Source organism: Vitis vinifera, chromosome 3 (genome assembly GCF_030704535.1).
Source record: "Vitis vinifera cultivar Pinot Noir 40024 chromosome 3, ASM3070453v1".
NCBI classification, from domain to species: domain Eukaryota; kingdom Viridiplantae; phylum Streptophyta; class Magnoliopsida; order Vitales; family Vitaceae; genus Vitis; species Vitis vinifera.
The window spans coordinates 19149053-19168014 of record NC_081807.1 but is presented as its reverse complement, the minus strand read 5'-3'; the positions used below and the strand labels follow the sequence as shown (position 1 = coordinate 19168014).

General features: G+C 31.9%; 1 protein-coding gene across 1 annotated transcript; it reads right to left on the bottom strand.

The window, feature by feature from the left end:
- Positions 1-11219: 11219 nt before the first annotated feature.
- Positions 11220-16613, bottom strand: LOC100244406 (ABC transporter G family member 1). Its single transcript, XM_002270611.4, has 8 exons — positions 16213-16613; positions 13853-13932; positions 13235-13699; positions 13064-13150; positions 12831-12956; positions 12519-12710; positions 12298-12384; positions 11220-12028 (listed from the first exon to the last, which is right to left on the bottom strand). The coding sequence occupies exons 1-8, from the start codon at positions 16505-16507 to the stop codon at positions 11330-11332; spliced, it is 2031 nt and encodes a 676-aa protein (XP_002270647.1). The 5' UTR covers positions 16508-16613; the 3' UTR covers positions 11220-11329.
- Positions 16614-18962: the final 2349 nt, after the last annotated feature.

The window sequence follows — 18962 nt, the reverse complement described above, 5'->3', positions numbered from 1 at the left end:
GATTTGATGTCATAGAAAAATGTAAATAAAATAAAATAAAAGATATTTTCCTCCTCATTTTTCTTTGTTAAAGGTGAGGAAATTTGGGGAATGCATCACAATTTAGTTTTTTATTTTTCCCTCAATCTTCAAAAATTTTGAAAGTAAATTTTAAGAACTCAAGGTAAGTCTATACCTTTTATATAAGAGCAAAAGGGTGAGTCTCAATAATGGACTACACCTAGAGGGGGGAGGGGGTGTGAATAGGTGTTGTTGAACTAAAAAATATTTTCCAACAAAGATTTCCTAACTTCAAAATTTCTCAATGTCAATAAACTTCTCTTTCAACAATTTTTTAACAAAGCATAACATCCACAAGCAAGTACGTATGCATCAACACTCTCCCAACAATTTATAAATGTAATTCACATGCAAATGCAAATGCAAAGAGTAGAGTGAGAGAAAAAGATAATTAATATAGGATTTGAATGTGGAAAACCTTCGAAGAAATAAAAAACCACGAGCCTACTATCGATCGAAAACATCCATTATGAAGAATAAAAACTGAATACAAGATTTTACTTAGCTTAAGCTAACAAATCCTTCCTAGACCACTTTACTAGTACCTTCACTTTTAGCTTCTCATCTTCTTCTTCTGAAGCATACTTGGAGTCCACACCAAACTCGATTTCGACCTCTTTTTGAATTCACACAAGAAGAAAATGGATTTTTGCATAAAACCAAGAGAATGAGAGTTGAATGTTTCAAAAATCAACCCATGTTCATTTTTAGAAAATCCATTAAAAAAAATTTCTTAGAAAACTTATGGGATTTTCTTAGGAGGCAAACACCCTAAAAATGGTGAGGAAAGAAAGCCCTCTCATGGCTGCTATCTTACTACTTCTAGAAATGTGAGGAATTTGATTTTAAATGAGAATGAAGCCCTTAATCCAAGGGCTAAAAATTGATCTTAAAAATAGGTTAGTTGTATTGATCTACCCCTACACTTGGATTGATCCAAAAACAGGGGAACAAAAGGCTTTCATCAAAAAAAACATTTCTCCCACCTTTCTTAACTCTTTTAAAGATGAAAAACAAGGTTGATTCACATTCAATCACTACACACTTAGCTACATTCCTTGGCCTCTTAGCAAAGTCCTAATTTTCAAGGGTCAAGTAGTTCGAAGAGGAATTGTAAAACCGAGTTAGGGGACACTTAGGAATTTTGTTCGAAATTGCTAACCTAGCTAAACACTCACAATCTCCCCCTTTGGCAATTCTAGGACAAAACCCTTTACAACATGAATGAATACAAATAAGCCCCACCCAACTCTCATACAAGGCCACTCACTCACTTAAAACCTCACTAAAGGTACTATAATACTTGCAAATAAATCTCAAGAAAAACATTAGTAGCACTTGCACATATTACCAAGACACTTCCACAAGTTTCAAATGATTTGACATACAATCATCCACATATATTCACAAAAATCACCTATATAAAGATAGTCAATATGCATTCATGAGTTCAAAACCATGTCAAATATCCATAGATATAGAAAAAAAGTGATCATGATCAACATATCAAATATCCAAAGAAACAAGACAGAAAGAAATTGTCATGATCAACTACATGTCATATCAACATCCATAGAAAATGTAAAATGTCTTCCCCTTTTTGTCTTAGGAGGAGACAAAGATCACTTAAGAGCTATCCAAAACAAGTGAAGTATATAAAACTAGAAAACTAAACAAGATATCAAAAGAAAGTTGTCCAAAAAGATAACTAGCTGCTACATGGCTAAGAAAGATGAGACATCCCACCAAATGTAACTCTACTGTAAAAAAATTAACAGAAGAAGTCATACCTGAAGGCACGTACATTGAGGAATGTAGAATAGGGAAAGCCAACGACCACTTGAACTTTTGCTGAAAATTTTTTCGGACAGAATGGAACTTTAAATCTAGAGCACAAACTAGGAAAACCTTGCTAGAAAGGATTTTTCAAACAAAATTAATAGATGAATTGAAGTTCGAACACAGTCCGAAAATTGTGCGATAGGATTTTGGTTTAAAATCCTTGCAAAAGATGAAAAAGAGCTAGAGATAAATGCCAAAGAGGTTGGAAGTGATGTGCAGCAAAACACGATAAGCCCTTCATGATTTCTAGCGGTTGGAATGTATTTTCAGCCTTTCCAAGCTATGCATAGGTTGTGTAGAAAGGAGTTTTTGATAGCACCAGTGTACCAAGATGTGACACACGGGCTGGCAGTGAACACTAAAGGAGTTTCAGACTTTGATGTTGGCAAGTTTGAATCCAAACTCACACCAAAACATGTTGAAGAACTCGTCGGAAAATAAGTCATCGGCAAGGGAAGATGTGCAAGCCGGTGACACGAGCTAAACAACACGGTAGTTCAAGGCTGTGCGGCAATATTGGCTTGACCTGAAACGTGAACCAAAGGGGACGGTCGATGGCAGAGGTTTCCAATGATAGTCACCGGAATGACGAACCAATAGTGGAGGATGCGCAGAAAGGAAGAGTTTTCTTCTATGGAACAAATGCTTTAAGGCTTTTGGAAGAAATGAGAAAAAAAAATGATTTGGGAATTTTGACTTTTTCAAAATTTCAATATTTTTTTTAATATTTACAAAATTACGAACATACCCCTTATCCATTAAACCATATGAGTATAACTAATTGGGGGCAAAAATGGAAATTTTCACAAATGTATAAGTGGTATCGATCTTGGTGGATCGATCTAACTTTCAATCGTGAGCTCTCGGTGATACATAGTCACATAGGTTTGAATAGGCCAAACTTGAAAAAAAAAAAGAAGTTAAGTGTGTGAGAGACAAGGAATAAGTGGTATCGCTATTGGTGGATCGATCTAGGATTCGTTCAAGGGCTCTTGGTCATAAGACTGTGCACAGAGTGGATCGACCCACAAATTCAACATATCAATCTACACCCTACTAAAAAACGACTTAGGCAAAAACTGACGAAAAATCACAAGAAACAAACCAACAAGCTTTCTAAAAACTGAAAATTGATCCACCAAAGCTGAAAAACATTAGGATGATACACTTATCTTCTCTTCAATGAGTTAGAATTGAATCATATTGATCAAACATGATACCAATAGCTTAAATTTAAACAAAATTAATAAACATAGAGATTGAGGAACTTTCCAAAATTTTCATATAAATAAGTAAAAAACAAATGATTATCAACATTCCAACAAGGAAGGTGAAACTCAAAGAAGACTTACTCATGACACCATAAAATAGTGAGAATGTTAATTCTTTCCACTTATGAACATACATTCATCCATGAGGCAAAAACATTTTTCAAGACACTCTTCCTTTCTAGAGAAATTCAAGATAATATTCCAAGAAGTCAAGTTTCACCTCTCTTGGCCGGATTTCTATTTAACACGGCCTAATCACACCCTTTAACAAAATTCATACACTATTTGCTTTTCACATTTAGCATTTAAAGGAATACAAAGATATAGGCTTTACTCTTAAGATCAATTTTTGACTTAAGGATCTCTAAGGATGCCTTTACAACATAACAACATAAAGGATGTCCCAATCTTGCAATGAAGGCTTTTCACACTTGAAACATTGCCAATGAACCATAACCATTCCGGGAAACTTCATATTGTCTTTTTCTTTTCTTTCTTTTCTTTTCTTTTTTTTCATATATATTTTTTAAAAAAATAATTTCAAAGAGAGGGCAAACAATCAAGGAACGATCATCTCAACCACTCAAGGAATTTCTGGGTGACTTTACTCACTCTTTAATGCTCATTAAAAAGGTATAAGTTTACATTTAAACTTTAAAGAACTCTATTCATCATTTATGCAATCACAAGGTTCAACCATTGGCTTTTACTCACTTAAAAGAAATGAAGCTAACCTTTTGTGGTTTATCGAATCAAATCAAAATAGTAAGGATTCAATATCATGTTTATCAATCAAGCCATGGAGATAAAGACATCTTGAAGCTTTAAGATCATTATGAGTCAATCTAACTTTTAAACAAAAGAAAACCTCTCACTCTCATGAACTAAAAAATTGTTGAAAATTTAGAAAAATGGAGAAAAGATTGAACAAAAACAAAAAGAACATCAACTTGATGACATTTAGGGACTTAGGAAGACAACTAGGACTCAAGGTTATGCAAGAAGATGTCTTATACAAGTTCTAAAGGTAGTTAACTGAGTGTGCATAAACCTATGGATCTTCTAAGTGATTCAAACCTAGGCACATTCAAAGCTTTAGTGAGAATATCAACAATTTGACCCTCTATTGGAACAAATTCCAAGGAAACAATTTTGTTTTCAACTAAATTACAAATGAAGTGATGTCTAATGTCGATATGTTTTGTTATAGAGTAAAAAACACTGTTCTTGGAGATGTAGATGGCACTAGTATTGTCATAAAACACAACCATGGTTCCTTGATCAATTCCATAGTCTTTCAACATTTGCTTGATCCATAAAAGTTGAGAGCAACAACTTATAACAACAATGTATTCAGTTTCAGCTATAGAGAGTGAAATAGAGTTTTGTTTCTTACTCATCCAAGCAACCAAGCAATTTCCAATATAGAAACAACCACCCCAAGTGTTTTTCCTATCATCCACATTTCCATCCCAATCAGCATCAGTGTAGCAAGCTACATCAGAATGAGTGTCAAACGGATACCAAAGGCCTAGCTCTAAAGTACTAGCAATGTACCTAATGATGCGCTTAAGAGCTATGAGATGAGATTCCTTAGGACATTCTTGATACCTAGCACACACTCCAACACTAAAAGTTATGTCTAGTCTACTAGTAGTATGGTATAAGAGGCAACTAATCATGCTCCTATACAATGTTTTCTTTACCTTTTTTTCGGGATTCATGCTTACTTAACTTTAGGTTTGTAGGCATTAGTGTCCTAAAATGTTTTGTTGACTCAAGCCCAAACTTTTTGACAAGTTCCTTTGCATACTTAGGTTGGGATAAGAAAATCCCATCCTTGAGTTGTTTCACTTTGAAATCAAGAAAGTAGGTCAATTCCCCTACCAAGCTCATTTCAAACTCACTTTTCATCTTTTTGGCAAAATTTAAAGCACACTTACTGGAGATAGAGCCAAACATTATGTCATCCACATAGATTTGTGCTACCAAGAACACTTTATCATTTCTCCTAATGAACAATGTTCGATCTATTCCTGTTCTCAGGAATCCTTTCTTAAGAAGATAGGATGTGAGTCTTTCATGCCAAGCTCTAGGAGCTTGCTTTAAGCCATAAAGAGCTTTCCCAAGTCTATAGACATGATTAGGATACTTAAGGTCTTGAAACCCTTTGGGTTGCTCCATATCAACTTCTTCATTGAGGATTCCATTAAGAAAGGCACTCTTGACATTCATTTGAAATAATTTAAATTTCCATACACAAACTACAACTAAGAGTATTCAAATGGATTCAAGTCTTGCAACTGGAGCAAAAGTTTCATCAAAATCAATTTCCTCAATTTGCTTAAACCCTTGTGCAACCAACCTAGCTTTATTTCTCACAATCACTCCATTTTCATCCATCTTATTTTTGAAAATCCATTTTGTTCCAATGACATTCACATCTTTTGGTCTAGGCACTAAGAACCACTCTTCATGAAGAGCCTCTACCCAAGCTTCATCATTCAAGGCTTCTTTAATATTTTTTTGGTTCAATTTGGGAGATATAGCAAACGTAACTTATCTCATTTAGCTTGACTTGTCTCCTTGTTACCATGCTATCCTCGTAGTTCCCAATCACATTGGTCAATGGATGGTTCTTAGGTACTCTTGACTTATTTTTCTTTGATGGCTTAATTCTCCCCCTATCTCATTTCTTTCCTTGCTCTTCTTTCTTTTGTTCCTCTTCACTTAACTTTACATCTTCAAATTTTTCTTCAAACAATTCAATATCTTTTTGACACATCAATTATTTCCTCATCACACTCTCTTGACTTTGATCCTAGATCATCCTCAATCACATTGATTGATTTCACCATACATTTTGAACTCAAAATGTACACTTTATATGCTCAAATTTTGGTGGAATATCCTATGAATATCCCTACCTCATTCTTGGACTCAAATTTACCAAGATTTTCATGATTTTTCAAGACATAACATCTACTTCCAAACACCCTAAAGTACTTCACACTAGGTTTATTTCCTTTCCATGACTCATAACAAGTCTTCCTAATGTGATGACATAAGTGAATTCTATTGGAAGTATAGTAAGCTATGTTGATGGCTTCAACCAAAAAATGTGTAGGAAGTTCAAGCTGATTTAGCATTGTTCGGGCCATTTCTCGAAGGACACGATTCTTTCTCTCAATAACCCCATTTTGTTGAGGTGTTATAGGAGCAGAAAACCATGTTTGATTCCTAGAGAATGGAAAAATTCTAGAAAATCAGAATTATCAAATTTCTCCCCTTATCACTCCTAATTTTTTCAATGGGATGCCCTTTTGCATTTTGAATTTTCAAACCAGTGTCCTTGAAATTTATGAATGCCTCACTCTTATCTCTTAGGAATGCAACCCATGCATACCTAGAATAGTCATCAACCATCACCAAAATGTATTTCTTGCCTCCTAAACTCTTAGTTCTCATTGGATACATGAGGTCCATATGTAAGAATTCTAAAGGTTTAGAGGTCAAAATTTCATAAACTCTCCTATGTGTACTCCTAGTTTGTTTTCCTTTTTGACAAGTACCACAAATAGGATTAGAGGGTTTTCCAAGCTTAGGAATTCCTTTGATGACTTCATTATTAGCAACTTTCATTAAGTCACGGTAGTATAAATGGCCCAACCTATGGTGGCACAAATCAATTGATTTAACTTTTGAACTACTTATGGACCCACATTTTTCATATGCGTCCCCACTCGTTTTTTATTTGTGAAAAACTAATTTTGGAAAAATTAACTTTTACGGAAACCCACTAACAACCATAAAAGAAGCCTTCAATTTCTCACCAACGTGCTACTCATGTAGATATCGAAGTCAAAATTGTTGACAACACATACGGTACTATATCCACCTACATCTTTATGTGGTTATAAACTTAGCTACGTTAAAATGGTCTTCCATCACTACCTACTTGGCAGTTGTCACCTACAAATTACCATCACATATCATACCATAAAAGAGGATATAAAAATTATTATTGATTAAAATAAATAAATAAAAGAGAAAGTGGTTCCACCACAACCTAGTTAAACCATTCGTATTGAGAAAAACCAGTGGTTGTGGACAGTCCACATCCCCATTTCACTGGGTACCGTTTTTCAGGTTCTTTTTGAGGTTAAGTACGTAGGTTTATAAATATTTTGTAAAACCACTCTTTCTTAATATATTTTTTACGTTGAAAATGGATCACTTGGCCGACAAGCTCGGAAGAAACCCTTGAAGTCTTCTATGATTTGGTGGCTTTGTGTACCTTGGAAAAATATGTGGTGATAACAGCAGGAGAAGACTTGCCTGCAGTCAAATGTAACATTTTTTGTGCATGGACTTTTATATAAATCAATATTTTAAGATTCTAGAAGAAAAAAACATTTCTGTAATAATTTTTTATTTATTAATATATCAATTTTTATATTAAAATAAAAAATAAAAAATTAATGGATGAATTCCTCAATATATATATAAATTAAGGGTCCAATCATGGGAGTATTTATGGAGGGGTTAATGGCCAATTAAAGCATGTTTATATGACTTTTAAACATCAATTACTGTTAATCCGCTGACAATCTCAAAGCCATATGTGTTGATTCTCATCAATTCCCATGTAATTAGGACTTCGTCCCGTCATGAATGAATCATTGTCCACGACAAAAATGTTCCGGGAGTCAGCCTCCATACAGGTTGTGAATTTTGGCATCGTAACTGTTTTCCATATTATTATTTTTTTAATTCTATAGATAAACATATTTTTATTTTTATTTTCAACATCTTTTAATTATTTTTTATTATTTTAATTATTTTCTATTATTTTTACTAATTTTATTATAATTATTTTAAAAAATAATTATACAAATATAAAAAATAATTAAAAATAAAATATTAGATATGAAAGTTATTTTTGAAACATATTAAAAATATGTTAAAAGCATTTTAGGTTTTCATTAGATTTTTATTTTACAAAACATTATAAAATAGTTTTCGTTTTCGAAAACAGTTTTGAAAATTAGTTTATGATGTTTTATGAAATAAAAGTCTATTTAGAAACGTAAAATATTTTTAATATGTTTTTAATAATTTAAAATATGTTTTAGAAATAATTTTTATGTGTTGTGTTTTATTTTTAATCATTCTAAATGTTTGTATAATTATTTTTTAAAATAATTATAAAAAAAAAGTGAAAATAATAGAAAACAATTAAAATATATTTTCTGAAAACACTTCATTTCATATATATATATAGTTTTTAATTGCCAAACGAGTTTTTTAGATTTTTTTTTTTTCTGAAAAACAAAAAATTATTTTATGAAATAGTGGTCAAACGGACCCTATGTTTTATCTAGAAATGTTTTTTAAAATACAAAAAATAGTTATTTTTAAAAAATTTTAAAAACTATTTTCTAATATTTTTGCAAAGTGAAAATGTATTAGAAAAGTTAAAATGTTTAACCAGTTTTCTATATTTTAAAATATGTTTTAAAAATAAATTTTAGGTGTAGTAAATTACTTTTAATTATTTTTTAAAACAAAATCAGAAAAACGTTTTAAAATATCATGTTTTCTAATTTTAATAATTAGAAACTATTTTCTGTTTTTTTTGTTAAATTCTTTTTTCTATTTTTAAAAAAAAATTAAAAACTGTTTTTAAAATAATTACCAAACAAGAAGTCTGTTTTGTAATGTTTTCAAAAAATACTTCTAATTTTAAAAGTGTTTTTAAAGAAAAATCATTTATTTGAAAAAATTTAGAAAATATTTTAAAAGAAAGTTGAAAAATCACTTTTAATCCCTTGAGAAATACTGTTTTTTTAAAAAAAAAAATTAAAAACTGTTTTAAAAATAATTACCAAACAAGAAGTCTGTTTTGTAATGTTTTCAAAAAATACTTCTAATTTTAAAAGTGTTTTTAAAGAAAAATCATTTATTTGAAAAAATTTAGAAAATATTTTAAAAGAAAGTTGAAAAATCACTTTTAATCCCTCGAGAAATACTTTAGTACATGATTATCATTAGAAGACTTCTAAAAAAGGGTTTGGAAGAGAAAAACCGACAAACTCATTAGAGGCGACTAAGCACCCAATTTTCTTGATAAATCACATCACATGCCCATGAAGCCTATAAATAATGGGCTTAGTCTCATGAGACTGCCAAAGAAAAATCACTAGCACTTGCTCTAGCCATCTTTCTTTGATGACCATGGCTTCTGCAGTCCAACCTAGTAGTAGTGTTAGTGACTTTGAAATTGGCTATGACTCAGCCTCTTTGCAAAGTCATCAGCCCATAGCCAGGGGGGCCCTAGAGGTGGAAACTGTTCCAAGGCCAAACCCTAGGGAGGAGGGTGGTGTTTTCTTGACATGGGAGGATCTGTGGGTGACGGTTTCCGATGGAAAAGGTGGCAGCAGACCCATCCTCCAAGGCCTTACCGGTTATGCCAGGCCAGGCAAGGTCTTGGCTATAATGGGTCCTTCTGGTTGTGGCAAGTCCACTCTTCTTGATGCATTAGCAGGTGATTTTCTCTTTTTGGCTCTAACAAAATCATGATTCTTCCATAGAAGGAAGTATTTCTTGAACCAATGGTTATGTATAGTTCAATTCTTTGTCTAAGGCTTTGAGAAAGTTTCATTGTAAGTTTATTGTTAAATTTTCTTCTTAAAATTTCAAAACTGATTCCTAACAAGTTTTACTTTCATAAACTAATGACTAATAAATTTTACTTTTATAACCAATTATTGGCTAATAATTTTTTATGCTTAAAGTTTGTTTGATAGTAATTCTAACAAAAACTTTAAAAATAGTGATTTTAAAAAGTATTTCTAATATTTTTAACGCTTCAAAATTTTTATCATTCAAATGTTGGAAATTGTTAAAATATTTTTTATAATTACTACCAAATGTATTTTTAATTTAAAAAATATTTTTTTTAAAAAAATAAGTATTTATAAAATTTTGAAAAACAATATTTAAAGATTTGAAAAATTATTTATAGCATTGAGAAAAAATATTTTTGATAAGTAATTTTATTAATAACACTTTGAATGAAACAAAACCACACCATCAGCGATTTTAGAAGGTGATTAATAAGTATTTCTTTTCAAAATCATTTTTTTAATAAAACAGATTATCAAAAATACTTTTTTTAAATATTTTTTTATATCACAAATCAAATGATTGTACTTGAAAATATTTTTAATAAAAATATTATCGATAAGCCACAATTTATTACTTTTGACTTTTGAATGATGACTTTTCCTTTCAAAATACCAATGTACGTACCTTCTAAAAGAGAAAGAAAGGCCTGAAAAAGGAAATTTTCGTGCGGAATAGTGTTTTGAGGAGATTTGTACTATTTCTCTAAAAACACGTTATAAACGATTTTTCACCACTAAATTTTTATTTTCAAAATTTTAAAAAATAGTAATGTTAATTGTTAAGAGTATATCAGAGATCAGTGGTGATTAGTGTATTTCTGTAATTCTCCCGTTGGAAGAGAAATAGGGGTATGTGTAATGTACTCTACTTGGCTCATGCTTCAAATCTGAGTTGATTGAGAATGTTCTACTGTTCAAAGGTGGAATAAATTTTCAGGTTTTCAATCCTCTAAAAGTATACAACTACCCAATTTATGATTTAACATGGGTTGGGATTAAGAAAGAAAGATTTGTCATGTCAAGGATTTGAAAACTACCAGTCTAGAATGGACCTTCCAATGCGTGCCTATTTGGATTGAAGCAGTACCAATGAAAAAAGACTCCCCATGGAAGTTGTCACTGTGAAGATGCTGGTGGAACTTTTTAGCATCTAAGCTACCACTTTTTAAGTATAGTTGTTTTGTCAAAGAGGGATTCCACTGTTCTTTCCTTCAATTTTAATTCTTCATTTTATTATAACTTGGATCATTGTCTTGGTACTAGACATTGTCTTGGGTTTGATCTCCCATATATATAGGTCAATTTATTTTGAATCTCCGCACACATGAGTTTCTTATATCATTAATGGTCATGAAAATAAAACTCAACTTTGAAGCATGAAATTAGTAGAAGAGGGTTCAACAAGTAGCATCACTAGAAATACATTCACTACAGCTTTCTAATACAGACACTGATGGAACTAGTCAGTTATATGCTTGCTCCATGTAATGGTGTAGCAGAAGGTGTAGCAAAGGGATTCGCCATCACCTGCTTTGTTTGCTTGGGAGGCCTTGACATAAAAGCCTTAACTGTGGGGATTACCTTCTCAGTTGTCTTGATAAAAATGAAGAACAGGAATCTGTATAAAACTACCATTCCAATCAAGATGGAAAGGTCAACCCACTTAGAATAAGCCATTTCCATTTGCCATGTCTCTCTCAAAACTTCTTCACCAGTAATGACGCGTGGTCCTCCAGCTATATTGCTAGGAAATGTAAGTCCTAGGAACTCATTCTTGTACAATCCTTGGTACGCATACCTATTGAAAGAGATGTAGTATAACGGGTATCTCCAGAACACATTAGGAAGATCATTGGGCAATCGGAAAAACCCACCACCCAGTATCAGTAGCCCTTGAATGCCGGCACCAGTTATTATGCCCATGAGGAAATTGGGGACTACACTTGCGACAATCATCATAAGGCTTTCAACCAACATCATACAAGTGAAAAGAACCAAAGCATAGTAAATGAAGTGTGCATATTCTTTCTGAAGCCCAGTAAGGAAATAAGCAATTGCACCCGGAATAAGAGAAATCACTAGCAAGTATGGTACTGAAGAAAGTGTGTTTCCAACGAGAAATGAGCTCGACCCATAATGCCCATTTAATCTCTCACGTCCAAAAACCTGGATTTATATGGGGAACACAAAAAATAAACTTATGCTTAGTAAAAGAAGTACCATGAACTATCAATTTTTCTAAAGAGATGCCAAAGAATTCGTAGGCTTGAACCCATGACTTCCTATTAAACCAAGTTCTAATATCATGTTGAACTACCAATTTTCCTAAAAACTTAATTCCGTAGGATTTGAGTTCAATATACATATTATGTTCCTTTACAAGAACTTCATTGAAGAAAACCCAAAGACATTACAATAATAATAGTGATCAGTACCTTCATGTCCTCCACAAAAGAAGGGAATCCACCAATACTCATGAAAGTCAAGAATGAAGCTACATACATGAGCATTGAACCTCGATCCTAAAAGAAAAAAAAACAAAAATATTAAAAACCACGAAGATCAATTTTAGGTTCTCATGTTGCATTACTTTGAATGATGAAACTATATCTTGCTCCCTATTGGAGCTATAGGAATCTCTATGAGTATTTCTCACCTTTATGGAACTGTTACTATAGCCAACGTTGTGAAAAATGGTGCCCAGGGCTACAGTCAATGCGACATAGATTGCTAGGCGCAACCAGTAGTAGCCTAAATCCCGATACATGTTCACGAAGGATCTTCTTGTAAGAACAAGACACTGGTTAAGGAAGCTAGCATGGCTTCTCTTCTTCAAGGCTCCACCATCCTGGAAATTCATGTCAGTCTTTAACTTCTAAAAAGGCACTTCGATATATTGTGTAACATAAACAATGAGTTCAATTTCTTCTAAGAATTTAAAGCATTCATTTACTGTACAGTTGCTTACCTGTTTATATATTTCAGAAACCTGTGTTTGAACTTGCTGGAAATTATCAGATGATTTATATGCTTTCGTAAGAATGTCAATTGCTTCCTCTTTCGATTTCTTACCCCCGAAACCTTGCTCAATGTCCTGGTAACAGCAGCTAAACCATTTCACTAATTCTCCAAGTGGATTCAATATAAAGAATTGAAAGTTACCGCTATGAAAAAGGAATTTGGAAAATCATGAGATTTTACCTCTTCAAAATCTTTGTTTATTGTTTTGAGGAAGTGATCTGATGGGTTTTGATGAGTAGGGCAAGGGAAACCATTTGAAGAGAAAAACTGCATTGAATTGAAGTTGGAGTGATCAGTGATCAGTGATATATTACTAATTCCAGTTCGAACCCTCCAAAATTTTATGCATACCTCATCTGCACCATGAGCTGGACCAAAGTAAACTGTTCTACCTGAAGACAGAAGGCAAAGATTGTTGAAGAGTGCAAAGACTTCACTGCTGGGCTGGTGAATAGATGTTATGATGGTCCTTCCATGTTGTCGATCAAGGCCTGCAATTCTGCTCATGACATAGTATGAAGCAGCACTATCAAGCCCACTTGTTGGCTCATCAAGGAAGAGAAGCTTGGGGTGTGTGAGGATCTCTATGCAAATGCTGACTCTCCTCTTTTGCCCACCACTAATGCCTTTAACACCCCACCCTCCTATTCTTGTGTTTATGGAATCTTGCAGGCCCATTTCTCTTATGGTCATGTCTGCCCTCTCCTTCTTCTCTGATTTTGACATGGAGTCTGGCAATTGGAGCAGAGCTGAGTAGTACACGGCTTCTCCAACAGTTAAAGTGGTGATCAAGGTGTCATCTTGAGTCACATATGCCTAAGTTGACCATAAAAAAATAAAGTAACATTACTAAATTGCAAAGGGCTAGTACCATGCTCTTTGAAATCTAGTTGATGTAATTAATTTCATTGGCATGAGTCTAAGGAAAAGTTAATAATTTTTATTGGCCTTTAGATGATTCATACATACCGATGTGCCATAAGACAGCGCTTGTTTATGACCATTAACTAGTATGATCCCACTCTGGCTTGTGTTGGACCCTAATCTTCCTGCCAAAAAAAAAAAAAGGGGGTCAAGTTATGCTTTTATCATGGGATTATTCCAAGATTTTTTCCTCCAGAATTTGGAAGCAAATTTGGCAGAAAAAATCCAAGGAATGGCTGTTTTGAAAAGTCCTCCACATACCCAAATGCCTGATAGCATTATGTAATCACCTAGTCTTGACTCAGCTTCAGCCAAGTATCCATATCAAGTAATTTTGGGGTCTCACCAATTATTTACAGTAGTATATACAAAGAAAAAAAAAATGGAGACAGTAGGGAAGCTAGAGATAAATTTAGGGAATTTAATGAGTGAAAATGAAGGAATTGATGGCATCCCAGAAGAGTAATGAACTTTTATTTTTCTTTTTGATCAGACTGTTTCCACTGCAGAAATTATGCACACCCGCTAATACTGGTGTCCAGGCAATAATTAACATGAAAATTAAAACCCCAGGTGTGACCCCATCTTCATATTCATTTCTAGTCAACAACATGGTACAACATACTATTTATACGTGGCACCACACTTGTGGCTTCACTTTCAACATTCATGGCTCCAGCATTAATTGTTGTCACTTTTCAAGAGTAAGATTAAGCAAAAGAAAAAAACCTAATTCCAGGAGCATGAACCTGTAGGTGCATGAATTCAGGGGTCATGGCAACCTGTATTGGTGGGTGGTGTCTTTGTCCTACCAAAAGTTAGGTATTATACTATGTAAATTAATTCAAATCCACGACGAAACAAATATTAATTATATTAAAAACATAGACTCAAATACAATTTAATTATTAAACGGATAATACATGGTATGACTTTTAACTCATTTAATACTTCTAATTCATTTAATAATTAAGTCATTTTATTTAATATTTAGTTGAATTATATTAAGAGAGTATTATTTGTCTTTTTAGTTTTTTATTAAAAGCAATTTATTTTTAGATTTTAAGTTGTTTTATTTTTTATTTTTTTACAACTTATTATAAATTTTTGGTTGAATAAAAATATTAAAATATTTGATTTTTTTTAAATAAAAAAAATAACATATTAATTTTTTTTTATTTTTTAATATTTAATAGAAATAAAATATTATAAAAACAAACCATCTAATACTTAACATTATTAAGTACTATTTAATTTTAAGTTCTATTTAAAATTAAGTAAAAAACACAAACATAAACAAACACTACCTAAGTTTATATAATAATTAATGTTTCAATCAAATATGCTAACTACTCAATTAATTTTTTTATTTAAAAATAAATTCAAAATGAATTGAGTTAAATAATTTAAAGTTATAATTATATCCATTAACATGATTATTAAATAGGTTTATTCAAGTGAGATTAACATTACACAAGTTGGTAAAAAAACTACTTATAAAATGAGTTAACTAGGTCAATACGAATTTGACCCAAACTTAATTATACTCAAATCAAACCCGCGAAAAATATAATTGGGTTCAAGTTGATAAATTATATCAAATTTTATTGCCCTTACAAGCTCATAGAAAGATAATGAAAAGAAAGTAGCATTTATAAATAAAAATTAAGATATTTGTTTGCATACGTTTCAATTGAAATCTTAAAGGAAAAAGTCATACCTAATTAATAATGGGAATATAGATGTTTATACGACACATTTTGTTGTGTCGTATAAACATACCATGTAGGTTTTAGCAATAAAAAGCATATGAAACATATGTTGAAAAGAGGAAGTGGGATTGATGCTTGGGGCCTATTATTAAGCTTAGTTACGTCTATGAATCTACTTTTTCAGCAATGTTGAAAGTTTTGAAAGAATATTCTCAATGCTAATATTACCCTAGATCGCAATTTCATAAATCAGTTTTTGGCAAAAATTTAAAAATATTATTAAGAAGTTTTAAAAATATTTATAAGGTTTAACGAAGAAATGTTTAATAGCCGATTTTTAAAAATATACTAAAAATAAATAAATATTTCTATTAAAAATTGTTCAACTCTATTTGAGAGTAATTTTATTTATGCATTTAACAAAATTTAAAAACTATTTTTATAAAATTAAATTATTACACTTGACATGTGACTCTCCTGACGTGGTATACAAAGAAATCACTTTAACTAAAAAAAACTTTGAATAGAAATTCTTTTGAACACTCATACACCCACAATTCAAGTTCTAAACAGTTTAGAGAACAATTTGTTTCAACAAATGCCTCATTCTAAGCATTAGATGCACGTCTTTGTAAAATTTTCCTGACTACAACACATGAATCTTCAGAAAAAAGAAAGAAAGAAAGAAATCACCTGCCAATGCATCAAGAAGAGTGGACTTGCCACAGCCAGAAGGACCCATTATAGCCAGAACTTCGCCAGGCCTGGCATAGCCGGTAAGGCCCTGAAGGATCGATCTGCAGCCACTTTTTCCATTGGAAACTGTCACCCACAGATCCTCCCATGTCAAGAAAACACCTCCGTCCTCACCATCACTACCTACAACTTCTCTAGGCTTCCTGGTTTTGGGGTTATGGCTTTGCATAGACGCTGAATCACACTCGATTTCAAAATGACTAGGGCTAGATTGCAAGGCAGAAGCCGCCATGCTATTGGATGATAGATAGCTAGAGGCTCAGTCTGATTACTTGGCATGCAGTCTCAAGAACCTAAAATCCGGTATTTATAGGCTTCATCAGGACATGATTATCAAGAATATTGTGAATGTATGAGCTGAGTCTCCCTTTGCATGTGGTATTCGCAATATTGAGTGTGGACGGTCCAAACGTGATTCACATGTTTGACCATCCGTCTATGATGATGTCAATCAACTCACGTCCTTGAATGCCCCTCGCTAGCCTTGAGATTTGTCCTCATAGCCACATGATTATTAACTGTGTTCACACATCAAAATCCAAGTGGATATACATACACATCTCGGTGATCAATCGTGTAATATTTAACCGTGGCGACTCCTTTTCTGAATAATTCATGCCTGCTGTGGTGTTGGAGACCACAAACAGGGTTGTTGCAAGCCTTCAACCTAACGTTGAAGGTAGAAAAATGAATAATTAATCGATGCTAATCAACTGTAAATAGAGTCCAGCCAAATGGGATAAGCTTATCCCCAGGCAGGTTTGGTCGAGTGAATAGAGAACCACATGTGTCTCTATTCCTAACTTGGTGGCCTACAACTGGTAGAAAACAAGGTGGTAAGGACAGCAATTTTCCATTCGAAGTGAATAGTACAAGACCCGAGTTAAAGGTAGCAAATTTTGGATGTTTGATAAATTCGAAGTGAAAATTATTTGTAAAAAAATATTGATAAAATTACAACACTTGCATCACAACTTGTCTTAAAATCATGTCTTGAAGATACGATTTTAATGTATTATTGTGAAGTTTAGTTTTCAAGACATGATTGTATATTATCCCCAAAGTCATGTCTTACAGGCACGATTAGTGTATCATTTTGATGTGTCTTAAAGACACAATTTCAATGTGCCATTGTGGAGTCGTGTTTCCAAAATCAATCCTTATTTCCAACACCTTTTAGTTGTAATACGATTTAAGGCCTTGTATTTTCCTTCTTGGTATTATTGGTATTCCCTTTTTGTGGTCTTCCGCTGCATCACTAGTCATGTAGAAGCCACGCCACTGATGGTTGTTTCTCAGGTTTGTTCGATCTCTATCATATTAAATTTTTCTGGGAAATACTCCATCTTCTGAAGCAATTTTCCACATTGACTCTGGGACCACTACAGTACTGTTTTCACATGTAAAATTTGAATTCGTCATTTTCACGCTTCAATTTCAATCTTTCATTAAATCAAGTTGGGTTAATTTGAAAACAATGGATGAATTGGCATATATGTACTTTAAAGGGAAAAACAAAAATTGTTGAAGTCCAACCCCTTATTCACACTTTTGAATATTAACCAAAATACATTAAATTTATTTATTTAATTTTTAATTTTATTTTTTATTACCAAAAGCTTTGGGGAAAAGTGAGGCTTGCCTCACTAATTTGAAAATATATATATAAAAAAAACTTTAAATTTTATGAATCGATTTTATCTTCGTCCATTTTAAAATATTTTAAAATATATACACTTTTTCATAAATTTGACAATTATTTCTTGAAATGATCCTTTCACTTGATAATATTAAATAAAATTATCACACAATTAATTTATCCTTTTGATTTAATGAAAGTATCTTACAAATAAATATAAATAATTCTAGAAAAAATCTCCAAAATCCTCAAATGATGTTGAAGATAAATAAAATCATTTCTAATTTTTTAATTAATAATGATTTTATATTTCATATTATATAAATTCCCTTTAAAATTTAAAATTAAATTAAAACTAAAAAAAATTAAATTATTGACTTTCATTTTGTAAAGTACATTAGTTGAAAATATAGATATTGATAAATGAAAATATAATGAGTCAATATTTTATTTTTAAAATTTTTATATTTTTCAATTTTAATTGTATCTAATTTTTAACTATTTTAGTTTTAACTATATATTAAATTTTTTAAATTTCTTATTTTATTGTTATTGAATATTAGTAAGGATGTTTGTTTCTAGAGAGAGTAAAAAAGTCATAAATCAGGTCTCACAGCTTTAAAAAAAAAAAATAGAACTAAAAGGGATGGTTCTTAACAATTAAGGTGTTTACTTGTTAATTAGTATTATAATCATGATGAGTAAAATATTAATGGTCATTTCAGTAAATAATTATTTGACTTGTAAAAAACTGCATGTATTTTAAATATTTTTTAAAACGAATAAAGATAAAACTTATTTATAAAATTTCATATTTTTTATCTATATTTTTTCAAATTAATTAGTCATAACCCACTTTTTCCAAAGCTTTAAACTAAATTATGTTGTCTTGATCATCCTTTTTCCATCCCTATAAAAGATTTATATCATTCTCTTTACTTATCCCACCTTTTTCTCCTCAGTCCAATCCCTGATTTGGATATGACCATCTCTTGTGTTTGCTTATAATCTTCTGAGTTGGTTCATCTAAACCCCTTTATGCTTTTTC

Coding starts and splice junctions, on each gene's coding strand:
- LOC100244406 (XM_002270611.4), bottom strand. CDS start 16,507: ATGGCGGCTTCTGCCTTGCAATCTAGCCCTAGTCATTTTGAAATCGAG. Junction 12,385..12,518: donor ATAGTAACAGTTCCATAAAG/GTGAGAAATACT, acceptor TTTTTCTTTTAG/GATCGAGGTTCAATGCTCAT. Junction 12,029..12,297: donor CTTTTGTGGAGGACATGAAG/GTACTGATCACT, acceptor ATATAAATCCAG/GTTTTTGGACGTGAGAGATT.